The sequence below is a fragment of the Podarcis vaucheri genome (genome assembly GCF_965113315.1).
Source record: "Podarcis vaucheri genome assembly, chromosome: 2".
NCBI lineage: Eukaryota > Metazoa > Chordata > Lepidosauria > Squamata > Lacertidae > Podarcis > Podarcis vaucheri.
Window position 1 is genome coordinate 120815149 of NC_138760.1, and position 21488 is coordinate 120836636.

The 21488-nt window shown below is 49.5% G+C and overlaps 2 protein-coding genes across 12 annotated transcripts in view; one reads left to right on the forward strand and one right to left on the reverse strand.

Annotated features, from left to right (window-relative positions):
- The first annotated feature begins 2026 nt into the window (after window positions 1–2026).
- Window positions 2027–8828, forward strand: LOC309526978 (vesicle-trafficking protein SEC22b-B-like). The gene is made up of 5 exons (XM_082213399.1): window positions 2027–2161; window positions 4790–4899; window positions 6180–6340; window positions 6974–7120; window positions 7420–8828. The coding sequence occupies exons 1-5, from the start codon at window positions 2087–2089 to the stop codon at window positions 7575–7577; spliced, it is 651 nt and encodes a 216-aa protein (XP_082069525.1). The 5' UTR covers window positions 2027–2086; the 3' UTR covers window positions 7578–8828.
- A 502-nt stretch (window positions 8829–9330) lies between these two features.
- Window positions 9331–21488, reverse strand: part of NOTCH4 (notch receptor 4) — a 151716-nt gene continuing 139558 nt past the window's right edge. For all 11 annotated transcript variants that reach the window (XM_082206992.1, XM_082206997.1, XM_082206999.1 and 8 more), the window contains 10 exons: window positions 20848–21266; window positions 18986–19315; window positions 18010–18173; window positions 16828–17050; window positions 15100–15190; window positions 14099–14228; window positions 13175–13416; window positions 12216–12363; window positions 10895–10992; window positions 9331–10674 (listed from right to left, as the gene is read on the reverse strand). In XM_082206992.1, the coding sequence (XP_082063118.1) occupies window positions 10306–10674; window positions 10895–10992; window positions 12216–12363; window positions 13175–13416; window positions 14099–14228; window positions 15100–15190; window positions 16828–17050; window positions 18010–18173; window positions 18986–19315; window positions 20848–21266 (2214 nt within the window). In that variant the 3' untranslated portion in view covers window positions 9331–10305. The remainder of the gene's footprint in view (window positions 10675–10894; window positions 10993–12215; window positions 12364–13174; window positions 13417–14098; window positions 14229–15099; window positions 15191–16827; window positions 17051–18009; window positions 18174–18985; window positions 19316–20847; window positions 21267–21488) is intronic.

Below are 21488 nucleotides of genomic sequence, written 5' to 3' on the forward strand. Positions count from 1 at the left end.
CTGCCTCTCACATCCCTCTTCAGAACACGCAGAGCCCAGCTGTGCAACAGCCCTGTTCTCCCCACCTGTGATTCCCAGCCACTGGCAGCCCAAGGCAAGCTACCGCTGTCTTGTGGCCATTAGCCCCTGAAAAAGACTGTCAGGGGCTTGCAGGTGAAGGTATACTTTGCCCAGGGTCGTAAGCGCATGCACGTTTTTTGCACTGATCATATGATGTCAGCATCCTCATCAAAATGTCAACCTGTACTTTATCCCTTTAACGTTAAGGGCCTATCCACACACCTTCCTGTCCTCTGCTCTTTCTGTACAATTTGTTATAGGAGCAAAACCGTTTTGTTTCCAAACAGTATGGACAGACACATGGCAAAAGCACACTGGAATATTGGCAACTCTGTTCAGATACAGCTGCCATATGACCGGACACAGCCAGGATTCATATGTTGCATTTTCAAAAACCCGGGTTGCTTGAGATTTTGCAAAAGAAGCCCAACAACTTTTCACCCCCCCAAAAAAAAATCTCCCCCCCCCCACCTTTTGTGTCCAGATTTTCACTTTTTGAAATATGGCAACCCTAGTTCCGGAGAGCTTTTTGCTTAACATGTGTGATTGAATAGGGACTTTTTAAAGTTATTAATGCAGAGGTCTTGCCCAAGACCCCTTTATCACAATTTTGGCACGGCCAAATGTCAGCCTTGCGCAAGACCTCTGTCTTAAAAATGTAAAACAAGAACAAAAACGAGGGAGGCAAGGCCCAAAGCACATCAGTCTTGCTCACTCTCCAGAAAGTACAAGCATCCCTCTAGGCCATTGTGGAACATGAAAACTAGGAGCTTGTAATAACTGCAGTTTCACACTTCCTGTCCTTTTTTTTAATGGTGTGCAGGCACAGGGACAGAATTATCTGTGTGCATGGCTGCAAAAGGGCCAAGAAGACAGCACCAAAACAGATAGGTAGCCGTGTTGGTCTGCCATAGTCAAAATAAAAAAATTCCTTCCAGTAGCACCTTAAAGACCAACTAAGTTAGTTCTTGGTATGAGCTTTCGTGTGCATGCACACTTCTTCAGATACACACAAAACATTTCATGCAGGACACCGCACTCCTTGCTACTGGTATGGCCATCTGGCAGAGCTGTAGCTACAGGGGGGGCTAGCTGGGGTTTTTTTTTTTTTGCCCCAGTGGAAGCTCCCAGCCTATGTGTGTGGGTACGCAAATGCACATGGGGGTGTGTGAAATAAAGTCTACTTTAGCCCTAGGCCAGGAAACAATACAGTGTCTGTGAAGAACACATGCTTTCAAAAATGAGTGAGTGGGTGGCCAAGCACCAGTGATGCGCACGGAAAAACTGGATCAGACTGAACCGTTTGTGAGATGTAGCCTATGCCTAAGCCACCTTCAACATCCACGACACAACCTGTGTCAAGGGACACTCCACAGAAGGCAAGAGAAGACAGTGGTGTCAGTCTCTGCAAGCACCAAGAGCTGTCACTCAGGGGTCAGAGCAGGGGTCAGCAAACTTTTTCAGCAGGGGGCCGGCCGGACCACTGTCCCTCAGACCTTGTGGGGGGTCGGACTGTATTTTTTTTTGGGGGGGGATGAATGAATTCCTATGCCCCACAAATAACCCAGAGACACATTTTAAATAAAAGCACACATTCTACTCAGGTAAAAACGCCAGGCAAGCCCTGCAAATAACCCAGAGATGGCCAAAGCAGCTCAGCCCATCAAGCTATACAATACTAATTGCAACCTTTTTTTTTTTTTTTTTTTGCAAAACTCCCACAATAACTAAAATCAACAGGCCCTAAAGAGCCGCTGCTGCTAACGATATTACTAGAAGGGATATTACCTCCAAGGCGAAAGAGAGGAGGAGCCCTTCAGAGGCCGGGCGCGCCTCGCCTGGTGCCAAACTAACTTCTTGGCGGCGTCGCTCCGCCCCGCTCCGCCCGCGATTTGCATCCCTCCCGTCGGCCACGTCAGCCGGGAGTCCGGGTCCTGCTAAAGCCTCCGGAGGGGAGGGGGAGAGGGATACCCCCCTTAAAAAAACACCCCGGGACCCCTCTCTCTCCCCCCCCCCCGCAGCCAGGATGGTCTTGCTTACCATGATTAGCCGGGTCCAAGACGGGCTTCTCCTGGCAGCTTCTATGCAAGAAACGGAGCAGGTAAGAGGAAGGAGGAACCCAGGAGTCCGAGGCTTCCAGGGCATCCCCGCCCCCTCGGCTGCCCCTCTCCAGCTCTAAACCCTAGGAAATCCTTTCCTCTCAAGGGTCACGTTTCAGCTTTCTAGGAACCTTTTCGCTACTTCTTACTTGCACCTGGCTGGTTTTGTTCTACGTGGGAAACTCAATCAGATGGGCTGGGTATAAGTAATATATTATTATTATTATTATTATTATTATTATTATTATTATTGGGGAGTGAACTTTCAAACCCGGTTTCAGAGATGATTTAGATAGGGGTTATGACATTGGCACACGTGGAGTGGGGGTATCAAACAAATAAATTAATAGCACCAAACGTCACAGGGCGTCTGTTTGAAGGCTGCAATCCTGTACACACACCTGCAAGGAAACTCAGTTGAAAAACAATGAGACACCTTTCTGAGTAGAAATAATAATAATAATAATAATAATAATAATAATAATATGTATAGCAGGGGTGGATAAATACCAGTTTGGGGGACCTGATCTGGACTCACTCCTCCTCTTGGTAATTTTTCTGATCCCATGAGTTTTGAAGGCAGTGCAAAATAAATAAATTAATTAAAAAGTAAGATGGCGCCCCGATTTGGAATGCTCAGTGGTGGAGCATCTACTTTGCTTGCAGAAATTCCCAGGTTCAATCCGGACATTTCCAGGTACAGTTCGGGGAGACCTCACTCTGGAACCCCGGAGTGCTGCTTCCGGCCAGTGTTGACAGTACTGAGCTAGGTGGGCCAGTGGTCTGACTTCCTGCGTTACAAATCTACCCTTCCCGCCATTGGAAAAAGGAAGAATAAATCCCTCTCCTGCCTCCCAGTTGATGTGTGGGGCAGATGAGTGTGCCCACTTTTGGCCCCGCCCTCTGCCGGCATGTGGCCCCCAAAGGTTTGGCTGAGGGCGAACGCGGCCCTTGATGCAAAAAGGGCTGCTCCAGCGTATAGGAGACCGCTTCAAGTGTACTTTGTATTGTAAGCTAATTTTGTATTTTCCTGGCACTACACACACTCATATACAGAACCAGCTTTAGGCAGGTGAACCATAACTGCTAAAGAGAGCTTCCTGGCTCAAAGGCAGTTTATCTTTGAATACCAGAACTTGGGAGCAGATCACAAGGGTCCTTCAGAAGCTAACAAAAATGGGCAGCTAACTAGGGACGCGGATGGCGCTGTGGGTTAAACCACAGAGCCTAGGGATTGCTGATCAGAAGGTCGGTGGTTCGAATCCCCACGACGGACTGAGCTCCTGTTGCTTGGCTCCTGCTCCTGCCAACCTAGCAGTTTGAAAGCACGTCAAAGTGCAAGTAGATAAATAGGTACCGCTCCGGCGGGGAGGTAAACAGCGTTTCCGTGCGCCAGAAGCGGCTTAGTCATTCTGGCCACATGACCCAGAAGCTGCCAGCTCCCTCAGCCAATAAAGCGAGATGAGCGCCGCAACTCCAGAGTCGGCCACAACTGGACCTAATGGTCAGGGATCCCTTTACCTTTAACTGGCAAGTGATGAAAACAGGTTGCTGGACTAGATTATCCTGCAAGACTGTTATTCTTTTCACTAAATGGATTTAGGCAATCCAATGTGTGCCCTCAGGCTCCCATCTTTAGTATTCAGGCAATAATGCCAGCCTGCCATGCAAAGCTGTTGTAGGATTAAGTGTGCTGTAACAATCTGCGGGTGGTGCTGTGGGTTAAACCACTGAGGCTAGGACTTGCCGATCAGAAGGTCAGAGGTTTGAATCCCCGTGACGGGGTGAGCTCCTAGCAGTTCGAAAGCATGTCAAAGTGCAAGTAGATAAATAGGTACTGCTCCGGCGGGAAGGTAAATGGCATTTCCGTGCACTGCTCTGGTTCACCAGAAGTGGCTTAGTCATGCTGGCCACATGACCCGGAAGCTGTATGTCAGCTCCCTCGGTCAATAAAATGAGCTGAGTGCCGCAACCCCAGAGTCGGTCACGACTGGACCTAATGGTCAGGGGCCCCTTTACCTTTACCTTTAACAATCCTCTAATGATGCCCGATAATGTAATTGCCTTCCTCTCTTCCTGAGGGAGCCCAGAAGTCTTGGGATCTTAGAGATTCTTCCCACCCCACAACCAGCTGTAACCAGTCCCCTTCCCAGAATTTTGATTTAAGCTCCTCGGCTGGTGCGAGAGATTTTGCCGCCGGAGGTGAATTATTGTTGCGGTGTTATAAGTATAATCATTTGATTTGTTTCCCACCCTTCACCCTAACGCCCCAAGGACACATCACAACAGTTTCAAACGCAACATTAAAAACCGTTTAAAACAAATTGCAGCCGCAGGAACAGGGTGGGTCGTAAAAATATATTTCTTGAGTATCGAAGACCAGGGTAAAAAGAAGATTGCCTGAATCAGGCCAGCGGCCTACCCTGTCTAGCATCCTGTTCACAGTGTTCACAGATGCCTTTTTTCTGGGAAGCTCAACAACAGGACCGTTGGAGAGCGACACCACCAGTCTTCCTACCTGTAGCTCTCAGAAGCTCTCAGAGGAATATCCAGCCCCCGACAGTGGAGGGAAAACATAGTCTCCGATAGCCTTATCCCCTTGGTGTTATTCCCAATTATTTCCTCTGCAGTCGAACCGGAACTTCCAAGAATATCACAGCCAAGCGAAGCAACTTTTCCGGAAGCTCGGGGAGCATTCGCCGAACCGCTGTTCCTTGCAGGCTGGGGCGATGACTTTCCAGTAAGTGTTTCTCAGAAATAAGGAGGGAGCTTGGTATTAAAAGGGCATCTCTTTTGAGAACCTGCGAACTGTTAAAAGATGCTATAACAGCGCTGGGATTGACAGGGCAGTAGGCTGATGGTGTGGGGGGGTCTGTATCCTTCCGGATGTTATTCATAGAAGTATCTTAGAATTAGGGACATGGGTGGCGCTGTGGGTTAAACCACAGAGCCTAGGACTTGCCGATCAGAGGGTCGGTGGTTTGAATCCCCGCGACGAGGTGAGCTCCCGTTGCTCGGTCCCTGCTCCTGCCAACCTAGCAGTTCAAAAGCACGTCAAAAGTGCAAGTAGATAAATAGGTACCACTCCGGCGGGAAGGTAAACGGCGTTTCCATGCGCTGCTCTGGTTCGCCAGAAGCGGCTTAGTCATGCTGGCCACATGACCCGGAAGCTGTACGCTGGTTCCCTTGGCCAATAAAGCGAGATGAGCGCCACAACCCCAGAGTCGGTCACAACTGGACCTAATGGTCAGGGGTCCCTTTATCTTTATATCTTAGAATTATAGAGTTGGAAGGGGATCCTGAGGGTCATCTAGTCCAACCCCTGCAATGCAGGAATCTTTTGCCCAAGGTAGCTCCCATCATCCCTGGCCGTCGGCCATGCTGGCTGGGGCTGATGTCTGCTGGAGTCCAAGAACAGCTTGCGGGTCGCAAGTTTCCCCATCCCTGCTGCGGATGCGTGTTTCTTACTTAGAGTGCTGGGGGCCCTGTGTTCGAATCCTGAGTGTGAAACCTGCCTGAACTGGGGGAAGCTACAATTGAGAGAAGTTGGAGGGCCCCCAATTTAGAGATAGAGCATGTGCTTTGCATGCAGAAGGTCCAGTCCCTTTGCTTGTCTAGATTAAAAAAGCATTCTTGGGCAGCAGGGCTGGAAAATGCCTCTTTCTTCGATGGGGAAGAGCTGCTGCCAATCATATTTCACAACACTGAACTAGATGGACCAATGGTGAGACTCGGTATAAGGCAGCTCCACATGACACCCGGCTGCTGCTTCTAAACCACCTTCACCAAAATAACAACTTGCATGGTCGCCTATGTTCCCAATTGGGAGTCGATGGTTCCTTTATTCATGCAAGCTATCCCAACGTTGTAAATTATTTGCATTATTTTACTAGTGCAGTTGCACTGCTACAAATTCCTAGGGTCTAGAAACTTGCTTGTGAGACTGTTTGTGCTCGCTTGAAGGAGCCGGATCACGATTTCCCTTCCTCCTCACTTCTGTGCCCCCTTCCTTCTCTACAGCTACCTGATCAGCCAGGGCATTTGCTACCTGACGCTGTGCGAAGCCGCTTACTCCAAAAAGCTGGCCTTTGCCTTCCTGGAGGAGCTGCAAGCCGAATTCTGGGAGCTGTATGGGAAGAAGGTGTCCTCCGTGTCACGGCCGTACGCCTTCATCGAGTTTGGTGCGTACTAACTGGGGGAGCGTCCCCAGCCCTGCCCCACCAGCCTCCTAGTCCTCGTTGTCTAAACTGTGTTAGGCAACACAAAACTCTTATCGGCCTTGCAAGCAAAAGACCTTAGGTTCAGTCCTGGTGGCTATTGGATCTGGCGTGTACTTTTATTTATTTGTCTAGAAGAGAAGTGGACCGCCTCCAGGTTTCTTTTTTTGGGTGGGTGGGGGGCGAGAGCTAATTTGACTGCTCTCTTGAGCCAGTTTTTCTGACCCCCTTCAAAACTTGGAATAAAAATAAAAGCAGACCCACATTCACTTTGGGCCACATGTACACACCACAGCAGCATGAAGCAGTGGCCAGAATGCTGGCCTAGGACCTGAGAGAGCAGGGTTCAAATCCCCATTTAGTCATGAAGACCACTGGGTGAGCTTGGACGTGTGTTGTTACACAGATAAAATGGATAGGGGGGGACTGTGGGCACTACCTTGAAGTCCTTAGAGAAAAATCAGGATACCAGTGCAAAAAAAAAACCACTGGGCGAGTGGCCTCAGCCCCCCCGCCCCAAGGTGAGTCCCTGTGGCCTAGTAGTAGTTCATCTCAGATGTTGCCAATCCACGAAACCCTCCTATATATTTTTTTAAGACCTCTATATCCAGAAGCTGAAGAAATCCTACCTGGACACCTGGTCCAAGCGCCACCTGAGCAGCATCAACATGGAGCTACAGGATGTTCAGAAGATTATGGTGACCAACATTGAAGAGGTGCTCCAACGTGGAGAGGCCTTATCAGGTATGGGGAAAGGGGGTTTGGGATCAGTGCTGCGGGAAGATCTGTGTCGACGCAGTGACCTGCGTGTCGTATTGGAAGTCACAGAGCAAAATATCACGTCTGTCTAATTTGGGGGCTGGGGTGGATGCGAGGATATCACATCCCCAGGTTTGGGAGGAAATCCGGGCCTGGACATATTCGCTTACGACCATTTAGCCGCTCCCTGTGGCGAGCGGGAAGAGAAAAAACGGCGAAGGTGGGGTTTTAAAAGGTCCGTTAGCCAGCCCTGTCTTCCTTTTTTTCATCTATTTGCCCTCCAGCTCTGGATTCCAAGGCCAGCAACCTGTCAACTCTCTCCAAGAAATACCGCCATGACGCCAAACTCCTCAACAGCCGTTCCGCCTACGCCAAAGCTGCCGCTACCAGTCTTGTCTTTGTGATACTTATGATCTACATACGCTTCTGGTGGCTGGTGTGACCCTGCGCTGCCTGCCTTCCTTCTGCCCTCCTTCTTTGGTCCTGCCTCATACGGGGTTCTGTGAAAAGAGCGGGGTGTGTTTCTGCTCTGCCCTCCCCCAAGAGGCTGCTGTAGCACCTCTGGGAGAAACGAGAACTTGTGGAACTTGTTACTGTTTTCAAGAATGGCACCGTTTGCCACCCTGCGGCTAAAACCGGAATGACAACCGGGAGAGAGTCGTTCAGCACGGGGACTGTTTGCAATTGCGATGAGTGTGGTTGCTTTTTTTTGCTTTTAATGTGCAAAGAGTTCTGCAGCTTCCTTTGTCTTTTCAATGGACAGGGAGAAGAGAGGGGGCACCTGTTTTGGCAGATCACAAGAACAGCCTACACACAGAGAGAGTCCCATGGCATCTCCAAAACTACCTAGGTGGGGAACTTGTCCCTCTACAGATGTTGACGGGCTCCCATCTGCTTCAGCCACTATGTCCCATTGGTCAGAGATGTTGGGAGTTATAGTTCAGGAACAACTAGGTGGCCACAGGTGTTCCCTTCCTTGCTGTAGAAGCTCTAAATACTACCAAGTTAAATAGGTTAGTGCAGCTGTTGCAGACAGAGAAACCTTGCTTGAAATAAGATGGAGGGTGCTGAGGAATCATTCCAAGTGACGCTGGTGTTTTTTTAGTTAAGATCATGGTGCTTTTTCAATAAATGTTATTTTCCATGAAATTGGGACTTGACAGTGGGTGGGGGAAGGGGAAAAAACTGCTCATAAAAAAAACTCCAAAGCTAGTACATTTATTTTAGCAGTACATTTTCAGATATTCAGGGCTCAGCCTGAGTTCCAGCAAGAGCCAGTCCAGAACCTAATTTTCAATCCAAGGATATGTGACTTGATGACACAAGGGGAGAGTGTCTTTGAGCATGTGCAGAGTGTAGGCAAGGGTTACCTTTTTGTACTGGCCTTTAATGGCAGCTTGCCACGCACGAAATTAGCAGGGGGCCAGTGCTTTGAATGAATCAGTTTGGTTTAGCAAGGCGGACTGAATTCATTCAAAAATCTCTGAACCACGCCCAAAAGTCATTCTAATGATTTCTGGGTGAACTGAATGCGAAATAAGTTTGGGGGTTTTGTTTGTAGAACTTTCAAAGGTTTCTAGCTCATTTTCAGGTTCATTGCCTTACGTATTTTGTTTTGTTTTTATTCTTTAAACTCTTTAGGCTTTTAAGCTTAAAGATCATAATGGCTGGGGAAAATATATCTTAAAAACTGCTTTGTGTGTGGATGTTGATATTTGCTTAGCCTTCCTAAGTATATTTTATACTTCAGCACAGCTGCTTGCAACATTCTGAATGCTGAATGTGTGTGTGTGTGTATTTGCTAAGGATAATTTGGATAAATCTAAACCAAGCATGAACCAAACTAGTTTATATCGCCCAGGTACTAGAAGTAGTTTTCCTTTTTGGACACCCTGAACTAGCTCTTTTAAAGGTAGGTAGCCGTGTTGGTCTGCCATAGTCAAAATAAAAAAATTCCTTCCAGTAGCACCTTAAAGACCAACTAAGTTAGTTCTTGGTATGAGCTTTCGTGTGCATGCACACTTCTTCAGATACCTTCTTCAGATTTCGTGTGCATGCACACTTCTTCAGATACCTTCTTCAGATACCTTCAGATAGGTATCTGAAGAAGTGTGCATGCACACGAAAGCTCATACCAAGAACTAACTTAGTTGGTCTTTAAGGTGCTACTGGAAGGAATTTTTTTATTTTAGCTCTTTTAAAAACGAACTTTTCAAGCACGGCAGCCAATCCTTTCTCCCAGGACGCTGCCAGGAGATTTTTGACTTGCTTCAATTGTTTTTGGGTTGTTAGCCACAATATCTATGCTCAACCTCCACTGCCACAGGAAGCAAACCTCTGAATATCAGTTATTGGGAAATGCGGGTGGGGAGAGTTCTCTTGTGCTCAGTCTTCCTACAGGCATTCGGTTGGTCCTTGTGAAAGCAGGACGCTGGACTAGACGGGCATTTGGACTGATCCGGCAGGCTCCTCTTATGCCCCCTCCCAATTTTTCTAAGGGTTGGGGGACAGAGCTCCTCCCTTCTCCCTGATAAATTTTTGTTTAGGAGCTGGGAGGAGGAGCAGGGAAGATTAGCTGCAAGAGAGCAGATCCCTGGTTCTGATTTCTTAGGAGCCCTTGAGTTTCTAAGCAGGCAGAGCTGAGCTATGCTACGTGGCAGGGATGGTGTGTAATCATTGCAAGGCCTGGTCTTCATAAACCCCCATCTATCTGATTCTGCACCAGTGGAAAAACAAAGCCAACTATGACAGCGTGTATATTGGGGAATTGCAGCTTGGGGAAGTGGGGCGAAAGACCACTCTGACCCCAGTAGCCTGAGATCGTCCACCCTTGTCCAACAGCAAGTTATGATCAAGGGTTTTTCCGTACGCTCCAAGCTGTGTGACATATAATTGCCACGGACCCGTGCAACAACACCTTGCATGACCTCAGATGTGTCCTCAGACAGTTCTCCGGTTTTACACAAGATCCTCCTCGTTCCTCCATGCAGGACGTCTAAATCTGCCCTCGGGCACCGCTCGGCTCTGAATTGCCTCCCTTCGTGATGCGGTCCTGTGACATCATCCCAGCCCCGCATGACCTCATCAGGAAGCGCCACGCCATGGCTCAGTCCTCTGTCGCTGACTCGCAGCTGTGGCCTCTGGCCAACCCAGACCCAGAGGGTGCAGAGTCACTCGTCGGGTGGCCCCACAGCGTTTTCTGATTGGCCAATCGGCAGCGTAGGAGCGGGGAGGTCCTTAAAAGGGCCCTTGGTCTCTAGGACCGGAGTTAGCCGCTGGTTGCCAGGTTGCCACTTTAACCTGCGTGGGCTGCCGGCAGACCGGTGAGGCTGGGGGCGTGGCCTGTGTGGAGAGAGCTGCTGGGAGGGGCGGGGGCAGTCCAAGAGGGCCAGGATGTCGTGGTGGAGGCGTTCAAGGGCCACGTCCTTCGGGAGGCGGCCCACATGGTCCCGGATGCTCTGCTTGGCTCCGTTTTGGAGAAGAAGGCAGGCCACTTTGTAGCTCCCCTCTTGGGCAGCCACAAACAACGGGGTCTGTGCCTGGTGGGAGGGAGCAAAATAGATAAAAGTCGCATCTGTACAAATCTCTTTAAAGCACGCTTATAAAACAGCCACGGCTTCCCTCAAGGAATGCTGGGAAATGCAGTTTGTTAAAGGTGATGAGGCTTGTTAGCAGACCCCACGCAGACCCCTACAGTTTCCCCTCCACCTCTGACATGTCTGTTTTCAGACGGCGTGAGCAGAAAAAGACATTACCTACCCGATTATCCTGGCTGTCCTTATCAGCTCCATTTCTGAGCAGGACAAGGGTGGCACGGACGTTATTGACCGCCGCAGCCCAGTGGAGGGCCGTTTTTCCTGTGGGACAGAGAATACAGGGATTGACTGAATCAAAATCCATGAGGCTCTCTGGGTGAGCTTGGCCAAGTCGCCATCAATCAGCCAAACCAAACCTCCTTGGAGGAGCTCCCTGGTGTAGAGGGTTACATAGGGTTGCCATACATCCAGAATTTCCTGGGCATAGCCAGAACACGGCAGTCGGAAACAGTGCCCAGACGGAAACTGTTGAAATGTCCAGGAAAATCCAGACGTGTGGCAACCCATGTCAGAAGTGTATTTCCTTAAAAATAGCTCAAAAACCTCCATTTTTTGTTTTGAGATTTAGCAAGAAAAAGCTCAACAAGTCTGGGCAGAACGAAAAACTTCCATGTCCGGATTTTCACTTTTTGAAATATGGCAACCCGAAGTTACAGCAAATCAGCCTGCCAGATCTCCCAGATGCGGGATGGATGCCGCAGCAAGGAGATGGCTTGTCCACACCCAAGCAAACAGTTCTGCATCCTTTATGCACAAAGCAAAATCCATATAGTTCAAGCTATGGTTTTCCCAGTAGTGATGTATGGAAGTGAGAGCTGGACCACAAAGAAGGCTGATTGCCGAAGAATGGATGCTTTTGAATTATGGTGCTGGAGGAGACTCTTGAGAGTCCCATGGACTGCAAGAAGATCAAACCTCTCCATTCTGCAGGAAATCAGCCCTGAGTGCTCACTGGAAGGACAGATCCTGAAGCTGAGGCTCCAATACTTTGGCCAGAAGAGAAGACTCCCTGGAAAAGACCCTGATGTTGGGAAAGATGGAGGGCACAAGGAGAAGGGGACGACAGAGGACGAGATGGTTGGACGGTGTTCTCGAAGCTACAAACATGAGTCTGACCAAACTGCGGGAGGTAGTGGAAGACAGGAGTGCCTGGCGTGTTCTGGTCCATGGGGTCACGAAGAGACGGACACGGCTAAATGATTAAACAACAACAACAAAAGCGTATATCTGTTTACCTAGAACTTCCCATTGCACCCGGCTGGTGAAGCCATAGGTGTCAACTGCCCAAAGTCTCTCCACAGACAAGCACAGCATCAATGTGACCTAATTAGCATACATCAAAGCGAGTGAATGCACACACATATATAAGCTCAGTCCTACAACAACTATTAGTTTTGGTGTTATCTTGACTACCAAGATGGCATTTGCAGGCCTCCTGGGACATGCCACTTTGGGTTCAGCACACAGACAAGCAATGCCCTCACCTCTCTTATCCACAGCCCTGATGTCGGCATGATTGGCGACCAGCTCCTCCACCATGTTTTCAACCCCAAGCCGTGTGGCAAGCATGAGAGGGGTGGTGCCGTCGTGCGCTGATGCGTCCAAGTCCGTGTGCCGGTGCCGCAGAAGGATCTGTGGAGAAAATGTTCCCTTTTAAAAAATTTGCTGCTGGGTCACTTCTGCCAGTGGGCCACTGGCCTCATCCAGCAGAGCTCTCCTTATGCTCTTGCCACAGTCACTCCGCTCCAGGGTTTCCCCCAAGCAATCAGAGACTGCGCCTGCATGCATCCAACCTCTCCTCTGCTCTTTTCATGCCTCTCATTGTTGTCTCACCACCACTCACCGGGCTCTCAGCCTTCTTACTTTGGGGGTTCCCCAGCTGGTTCCTCCCACTGTTCCTCTGCGTCCAATGACACCCACCTAGTCTGGCATCCTGTTCTCCCAGTGGCCAACCAGATGCGCCCCCAAGAAGCCCGAGAGAAGGACCCAAGTGCACCCACCTCCCCAATTGCGATTCCCAGCGAGTGCTCTTCAGAGGCATATATTGCCTCTGATAGTGGAGAGAGAAGAAGAGTTTGGATTTGGATTTGATATCCCGCTTTATCACTACCCGAAGGAGTCTCAAAGCGGCTAACAATCTCCTTTCCCTTCCTCCCCCACAACAAACACTCTGTGAGGTAAGTGGGGCTGAGATACTTCAGAGAAGTGTGACTGGCCCAAGGTCACCCAGCAGCTGCATGTGGAGGAGCAGGGAATCGAACCCGGTTCACCAGATTACGAGTCTACTGCTCTTAACCACTGCACCACACTGGGAGAGAACATGGTCATTGTGACCAGTATGATAGCCTTGTCCTCTGTGTTCAAAGAGTCTTGTTTGTATGGAGAAGGCCTTCTGGGAGTGTGATGTCATTTCACCCTTGCACCTCCATTTTATTTTAGTCACCTGGAATACACCCAGCGCATCGGCCGCGATGGCGCTGTGCAAGGGGCTCCGTCCCCACTGGTCGCGGGCGTTGACGTCAGCGCCGGAGGCCAGGAGCCTGCGGGCGGCATCAGCACGGGAGAATCGAGCTGCCAAGTGAAGGGGCGTCTCTCCAGGGCTTCCCTTCTGCCCCTCTGCCCAGGATCCCTCCAGGTCCAATCCAGGAGAATGGGCCAAGGGCATCATGGGGGTCAGGCCACAAACTGGAGGGATAAAAAAAGGGCATTTCGTGAAGGTCAGTCTTGTAACTAGGGATGTCCGTCCGTTTCGGTTTCCCTCTGCCTCTCATTTTCCCAATCTTGAGTTCCGTTCCCCAGATTCCCTCATCAGTTTGTCAGCGTAATTATTTATCTATTTTTGGGTTTATTGGTAAGATTTCTATTTTTAAAAATCTCAATACGATAACGAATCAAGAAGAAGAAAGGAAAGAGAGAGAGAGAAAAGAACGAGAAAAGGAAAAGCAGCATTAGAGAAAAACTAAAAAGGCTTCTGGTTTTCCATCTGCCGGTTACATTAAAAAAAGAAATTATTTAAGACTTTCAGTCCATGTCTTCTCCATTTTCAGTTAAACAATATTTCTTTTAAGTCAATTTTTTTAAAAGGAGAAAAGCCCCCTCATGAAAAATTGTTAGCCTTTTAGTGCAAATTTCTCCCATCATACACATTTATGTGTGCACTTTTGGCAAATATACACGAGTTTGCAAGGCAATCTTTCCTAGTATTATTATTATGTAATTCATTATGATATAATATTATATTTATCTTGCCCTCCCCCCTGGTTCAGACCAGCCCTATGGGCAGTATCTCTCCTTATTACATCCAGTCCAGGGGCAGGACTTCCTGCCTTGTTGACGGCTTCCCTTGAAGGCCTGCTTCCCTCTCTACCTGGCTTTTGAGTCTTGACGGCCTTCGGCTTGGGGTCCTTCTCCTGGCCTGAGGTCGGTGTGCTGAACTGCACCTGCTTCTTTGGCCTAGACTGGCCTCGGTCCGGGATCGAGACGGCATCTGCATCACCCTGTACCAACGAAGAAGAGAAGAAGAAGAGTTTGGATTTGATATCCCGCCTTTCACTCCCCTTCAGGAGTCTCAAAGCGGCTAACATTCTCCTTTCCCTTCCTCCCCCACAACACTCTGTGAGGTGAGTGGGGCTGAGAGACTTCAGAGAAGTGTGACTGGCCCAAGGTCACCCAGCAGCTGCATGTGGAGGAGCAGGGAATCGAACCCGGTTCACCAGATTACGAGTCTACTGCTCTTAACCACTCTGTGAGGTGACTTCAAAGGAGTGTGACTGGCCCAAGGTCACCCAGCAGCTGCATGTGGAGGAGCGGAGACGCGAACCCGGTTCCCCAGATTACGAGTCTACCGCTCTTAACCACTACACCACACTGGCTCTCAGAGGCTATAAAAGAGGCTATAAAAAGTTTGATCTGTCCCTGCTAGTGGAACAGGACCAACAACATGGGCACTGCTGCGACTGTGAATGTCTCCCCTCTGCCACCCTCTGCACCCTGCCTGTCACCCATCCTCCCTGCTTACCTGGCAGTGTGATGTGACCCTTCTCTGTCCCTTCGTGGGGGAAAATAAAGTAAAAGGGGACATATTCATCCCCACCCCTTTCTTTATGGGCCAACTATGGTGCCACACTTGAAGAAGAAGAGTTTGGATTTGATATCCCACTTTATCACTACCCTAAGGAGTCTCAAAGCGGCTAACATTCTCCTTTCCCTTCCTCCCCCACAACAAACACTCTGTGAGGTTCTCTGTAATATATTGATTTATTTTTTAAAGCTATTATGATGACCCTAGCCTTGCCTCTAGGGCTCTGGACATACCCTCTGCCATCCAAATCCTAGCAGCAGCACTGCCTCCCCATCCGGACCAAATACCTCCATATCTGCATAGTTCAGAGGTCCATCGAAGTGGGGGCTGGAGCACATGTCGGGGTCATCTACAAATTCAGCACTCGGCTTCATTGGTCTGCATCGTGGGGAGAGGGGGAAAGAAATGGAGAGGAATAAGGAGAGATCCCAGGCTGCGGCTGCTGTTATGAGTCTGCGGTGTTAATCCCTGGATCCAGCAAGTACTAAAATCAAATGAAGGCTTCTGATTTTTGGAATAGCCTGTCAAGCTCCCAGGTGAGGTGTAAAGAGAACAAAGGAAAGGGGTCTGTGAGAGACGGCAAATGCCCTCCCTCAACTCACAGATAGGGAGAAGGAGAAAAAAGGCAAAAAAGAATTGGAGAGCAGTGATGTGACCTAGAGGTAAAGCAGCAGACTGGAGAGTTAGAGCAATGTTTGAGAACAATATTTGATTTCTGTTTGACTCCACAGCTGTGGCAATGGGAGGAGCAAGACCCTTTCGGGATGTCAATGCAGTGAACCCCTCCATTGCAAGCTCAGGTTTCATATTCAATGGTACCTCGAAAGTCGAACGGAATCCGTTCCGGAAGTCTGTTCGACTTCCAAAATGTTCGGAAACCAAAGCGCAGCTTCCGATCGGCTGCAGGAAGCTCCTGCAGCCAATCAGAAGCTGTGAAGGACGTTTGGGTTCTAAAGAACGTTCACAAACTGGAACACTCACTTCCGGGTTTGCGGCGTTCGGGAGCCAAAACGTTCGACTGCCTCTGGAAACAAACCATCTATCATAAAGACATCACAGTCTCTGCTGTGCCCCATTTTCCAAAAGGAAACACATACCCTGAGGAAGCACCTGGAACCCCTGGAATAATAATAATAATAATTATTATTATTATTATTATTATTATTATTATTATTATTATTTATTATTTATACCCCGCCCATCTGGCTGGGTTTCCCCAGCCACTCTGGGCAGCTTCCAAAAGAATATTAAAATACTATGATACATCAAACATTAAAAGCTTCCCTAAACAGGGCTGCCTTCAGATGTCTTCTAAAAGTCTGGTAGTTGTTGTTCTCTTTGACATCTGGTGGGAGGGCGTTCCACAGGGAGGGCGCCACTACCGAGAAGGCCCTCTGCCTGGTTCCCTGTAACTTGGCTTCTCGCAGTGAGGGAACCGCCAGAAGGCCCTCAGTGCTGGACCTCAGTGTCCGGGTAGTCAGTGACCTTGTGCGCCGCTCACAGATCGGGGGGCATGCGGACGTGTAACACTATTTTGCAGGCAGCATTCAATGTCACATATTGGCAAATTCAGGCGGCGTAATGAGAATCGATTGAGAGGTCTTATGCAACAAGCCCTCTTTCCCCAAAACATTGGCAGACTTTGGGGGTCTCAAATATCAGCAGTGGCCTCCCCACAGCCTCTCACCTTTCATTCTACATCAAGGTTATGGTGCCTCGAGACTCTGCGCCCAGTGTGACAGAAGCAGTTGTGCTTCCTAAATTTGCCTCTGCCCAAAAAGGATAATGCACTGGAAAATGAGGTTTGGGGGGCGGAATGGCTTGTTGCAGCGTCGTCTAATCGCCCCTTGAGCAAATATAATCCTTAAGCAAATCAGGATGCTCTGTTTGTCTTTGCCTTTGGCTCAACTACCTCTCAGCCTCCCTGCTTTCCGCCCAATGGCAACCAGCCGCCACTGAAGCAAATAAGTACCCAAATCATCCTCATTGTTTGGTGCCAAGCCTTTCATACTTACTTGAGCCCAATGGCGTCCTCTCCCACCGGGTCCCGGCGGCACCGTCGCTTCTTGGCCTGGTGTGGAGCAAATCCAGGGGGGAACCAGAGGGAGCCATGTTCGCGCCTCTGGGGCCGGCGGATCCTCCAGACTCCGAGGAAGACGGCCAGCGCTATGACCACAACGGCAGCACCAACACCGTATATGAGAGGCCCCGAGAAATGGGAAACGGAGGCCTGGGGATCTGGTGGTGGGGAGGAGAGAGAATGTGAAACTGGAGCCCCCCTCACCAAATCCCACCTGCGCTACCGATTTATATCAGTTCCATACCAGTTTCCTAAGCACGGCTTCCTTCTAAATAATTATGGGAATTGTGGTTTGGCAAGAATTATCTGGTAAAGATCCATTGGTATTTGACCTGAACGGTGCTGTAAAGAGCAACTGGGGGGGGGGGGAGAAATAGCAGGCCAGAGGTGGGGTTTCCAGCAGAAAATGGCGAGAGGGCCTTGATCTGGAGTGGGAGCACATTCTGAATCAAACTACCCTCTTAGCTAACGTTTTCTGCAAAATAGAACTGGAGTTTTTGTGGCTATCCTTTGGGTAAGGGGCAAGGGGGCCTCTTCCCTCCCCCCTGCTATGCCATAATTTCCAGATTCCCTGCTTGCTTTGCCTTTAAAAAAGAAAAAAGAGTAAAGTCGCATCCACAAAACAGACTTAAAACATTATCACACACTCTAAACGTTAGGAAGAACTTTTTTCCTTTTGGTAATATCTTTATTGAAAGTTCAAAAATACATAAGTATGTGAGATGCAAACAAAAAGAGAAAAATAAAAAGAGAAACTCAATGGGTGACCTGGGATCAGGCGTTGTCCCTCAGCCTGGCCTACCTCACAGGGTTCGTGTGAGGATGAAAACAGGCAGGAGGAGAACCGTGTATCCCATATTGATCTCCATGAAGGAAAAGTATGAAGTGAAACTCCACTCTGTTCTGATCAGACAGGAAGGCTCTCTTTTCCCTTCCAGCCTTTCTCAACCTGTGGGTCCCCAGATGTTGTTGAACTACAACTCCCATCAGCCCTAGCAAGCAAGCCCAGAGCTCAGGGATGATGGGAGTTGTAGTCCAACAACATCTGGGGACCCACAGGTTGAGAACCGCTGCTTGAAACTCTAAGGAATTCGGGCCTAGCGTGTCTGCTACCTACCATTTCCCGCAGACTCGACCCAGGCAGTTACCACTGGGTATGGCACCAGGGACTCGAGGCTTCCTTTGGCTGATAAGGCCGCCAAGAAATTCAGGACACTTTGGGGGGATGTGAAGCACTGCCCTGAGCACTGGCTCCCGTCCACGGCCAAGAAGATGGTAAATCTGCAACAAATGACAAGAAAGCCAAAAATAAATAAATGCAAAGTAAAATAAATACGAAATAGTTGAGCAACCCTTCTTCCCAGGGACCTTGAAACTGCAGCTCTGTGAGGTACACACTTGCATTTCCTCTGCTCTTTCCAGGCACGGCCCACGATTTAAAGCTCTGCGTCCTGTTTTTTGCTATGGGGTTTCCCCCACAAAAAGCTGTGCTTTAGAGCTGAATCAGAACAAACGTCCATCCATAGAAAACTCTAATTGACGATTGCTCCAATTCAGCTTCAAAGAGTGGGTTTTTGTAGGGAAAGCTCAAGGAGGAAAAAACATGCTTAGAAACACAAAGCATTAAAAGGCAGACCTGTGCCTTGAAAGACGGGGAAAATGATAGATAATGAACTGGAAAAAAATATTGAAAACTTTCCCTAAGAAACCAGAAGCTTTTCTTTTAGGTATCATAGGACCAGAGATCCCAAAACTATTTATGTACGCAACCACAGCTGTGCAGATTCTGTTAGCCCAGAAATAGAAAGATGGTAGAACTCCGACCAAAGAAGAGTGGCAGACAAAATTGATGAACTATGCTGAGATGGCAAAAACTTTCTCAATCTTCTTCATTCTGGAGGTCTGTTCTTAACCTGAAACTGTTCTTAACCCGCGGTACTATTTCTGGGTTAGCGGAGTCTGTAACCTAAAGCGTCTGTAACCTGAAGCGTCTGTAACCTGAGGTACCACTGTAATTAGAAATTAGGAAGAAGAGGTCTGGCATGGTGTGGAATGATTGGTGCAGACAGAGAGAAAGGGAGGGTCTCTCTTACCCAACAATCTCCTCCAAAGTCTCAGGTTGAACCTCCGTCCAGTTGCTCCTGCTCCCAAGCAGCTCCTTTCCCGTGTAGGGGTAAATCCTCTCCCTGCCCTGGGAATCTTGCTGAACTTGCAGCGCCGTCCGCACAGTGACCGCCAGAGAATACAGGAAATGGGGAAGGTCCTTGCGGGGAAGCAGGACAGCCAGGCCCAAGGCGGAGTTCCCGAGTGGGTCAGGATGAGACCGACAATCTCCGCCATCCCAGCCACATGAGGCCTCATTGCATCCTCTGTCGCAGTGCCCGTCTGAAGCGTGGTCCCGACAATATTGCTCATAGAAAGGGCTGAGGAGGAAAAGTTCGTCGTGTGAGGAATATCATGGGGAAAGTGGGTGCATAAAACATTTTTTCACCTATACCACTAAACCGTGATTGGGATGGGAAGATCTGCTAGTCCCTCACTTTTCTACATTTTGTAGCCATTTGTGGAATTTTTTAAAAAAACAGAACCTCACGAACGTTCAAAATAGAACCCCCAGGTTCAAGGGCAGTCTACCTCTGAATATCAACTGATGAGGACAAGCAAGAGAAGAACACTTGTCTATTTCAGTTTTTGGCTTGTAAGCTTCTCAGGAAGGAAGCATCTTGGTGGGCACTTTTGTAAACAAACAGTAGGGAAACCAGCTCCGTATTGTCCCTACGTCCGGCTCGTGGGCTTCCCAAGAGGCACCTGGGTCGCCACTGTGATAAACAGGACGCTGGACCAGATGGGCCTTTGGTTTCGTCCAGCCGGGTCCTTCTTAGATTTTTAAGAACAGGCAAGGAAGAGCCTGGCTCTGTTTTGCCAGGAGAGAGAAACTGGCACCCTGCCACCCTCAGATCCGTTTCTATGTGTGCCTTGAGGCACACACGCCACATGCTAAGTGCACAGGGACACAGGAAGCTGCCTTAAACCAAGTCAAACCATAGCGACATCTAGCACAGTACTGTCTACACTGTCAGGGAGTGGCTCTCTACGGTGTCTGCAGCAGCTGGAGATGCTCTCCCTTCCACCGACAGAAGCAGCAATGCTTCTGAAAGCCAAGTTGCTGGAAACCACAGAACCCAGAGAGGTATGAAAGGGGCAGAGGAGAAGTTAAGCTTCGTGCAGGCACAGTCTCAGATTGCTTGGGGGAAACCCTGGAGAGGAGGGCAGCTGTGGTGAGGGAGCGGGGGACCTTCAGTCTCAGCAATTGCTTCATGGGGGCAAGAAGAAGAAGAAGAAGAAGAAGAAGAAGAGGAGGAGTTTGGATTTGATATCCCACTTTATCACTACCCGAAGGAGTCTCAAAGCGGCTAACAATCTCCTTTCCCTTCCTCCCCACAACAAACACTCTGTGAGGTGAGTGGGGCTGAGAGACTTCAGAGAAGTGGGACTAGCCCAAGGTCACCCAGCAGCTGCATGTGGAGGAGCGGGGAAGCGAACCCGGTTCACCAGATTACGAGTCCACCGCTCTTAACCACCACACCACAGTGCCTCACACCTGCTGGAGATGGGTTGCTGTGCTCATTAGGCCTGATACTCCTGTGCAGATCCCATTTTTGCTAATAGAGGGTTAACTTCAACTTGCACAGTGTGATTTACTGTTGGCTCGCTCCTGTCATCTGCCCCCACCCTCATCCCTGCTGAGACTCAGGTGGAAGGCAAATCTGCCAGCCAGGGCCACCCCATGGAACCATTACTAAGTAAGATGCCAGCCTCCACTGGTTTCTCCAGCCTGCAAACAAGTCCATCGGCCCTAAGAGGTTGGCCGCCTCTGTCCTACTCGGCCAATGCTAGACCCTGCTCCCCACCCCACAGACCCCCCCATTTGCCACACCCCTTGGCAGTGACCCACTTGCAAGGCTTCCACGGGGCACAGTCGAATCCGTCATACAGGCAATCCTCGCTATGGCAGCGGCGCTCACAAACCCCGTCCCGGAAAGCCGCCTGGCACAACTCCTGCTTTGGGCAGGACCTCCAAGGATCAAGCACCCCCAGGGAACAGTCACCGCCATCCCAGTTGGTCTCGGGGGAGCTGCAGGCCCGGTCACAGCGCTGGTCTCCTGCCACCAGCCGGCACTCGGAGCTCGTGGTGGCCTTGGTGGTGGGACAGGAACCCGAGGAGCAGGGGGGGAGGTGGCAGTCATGTCCAGAGAACCCTTCCACACACAGGCACCAAAGTCCGGACGGGTGGGCGATGCAAACTCCCCCGTTGTGGCAGTGGAGCGATCCACAAGGAGGGGCTCGCAGCTCACAGGTGGTTCCATCATAACCCTAGATAGTGATGAGTGGGGAAGTAAAAGTCATTAAAAAAAACTTCCACAGTCTACTTTTATTTGAGTCTGGAAACAAGATGGCACATTTAGAATTAATTAGCACTGCCAAGGCTTTTTTTCCAGCTAGAACTCGGTTCCGGCACCTCTCAGAGCAGAGGGCCTTCTCGGTAGTGGCGCCCGTCCTGTGCAACGCCCTCCCATCAGATGTCAAGGAAATAAA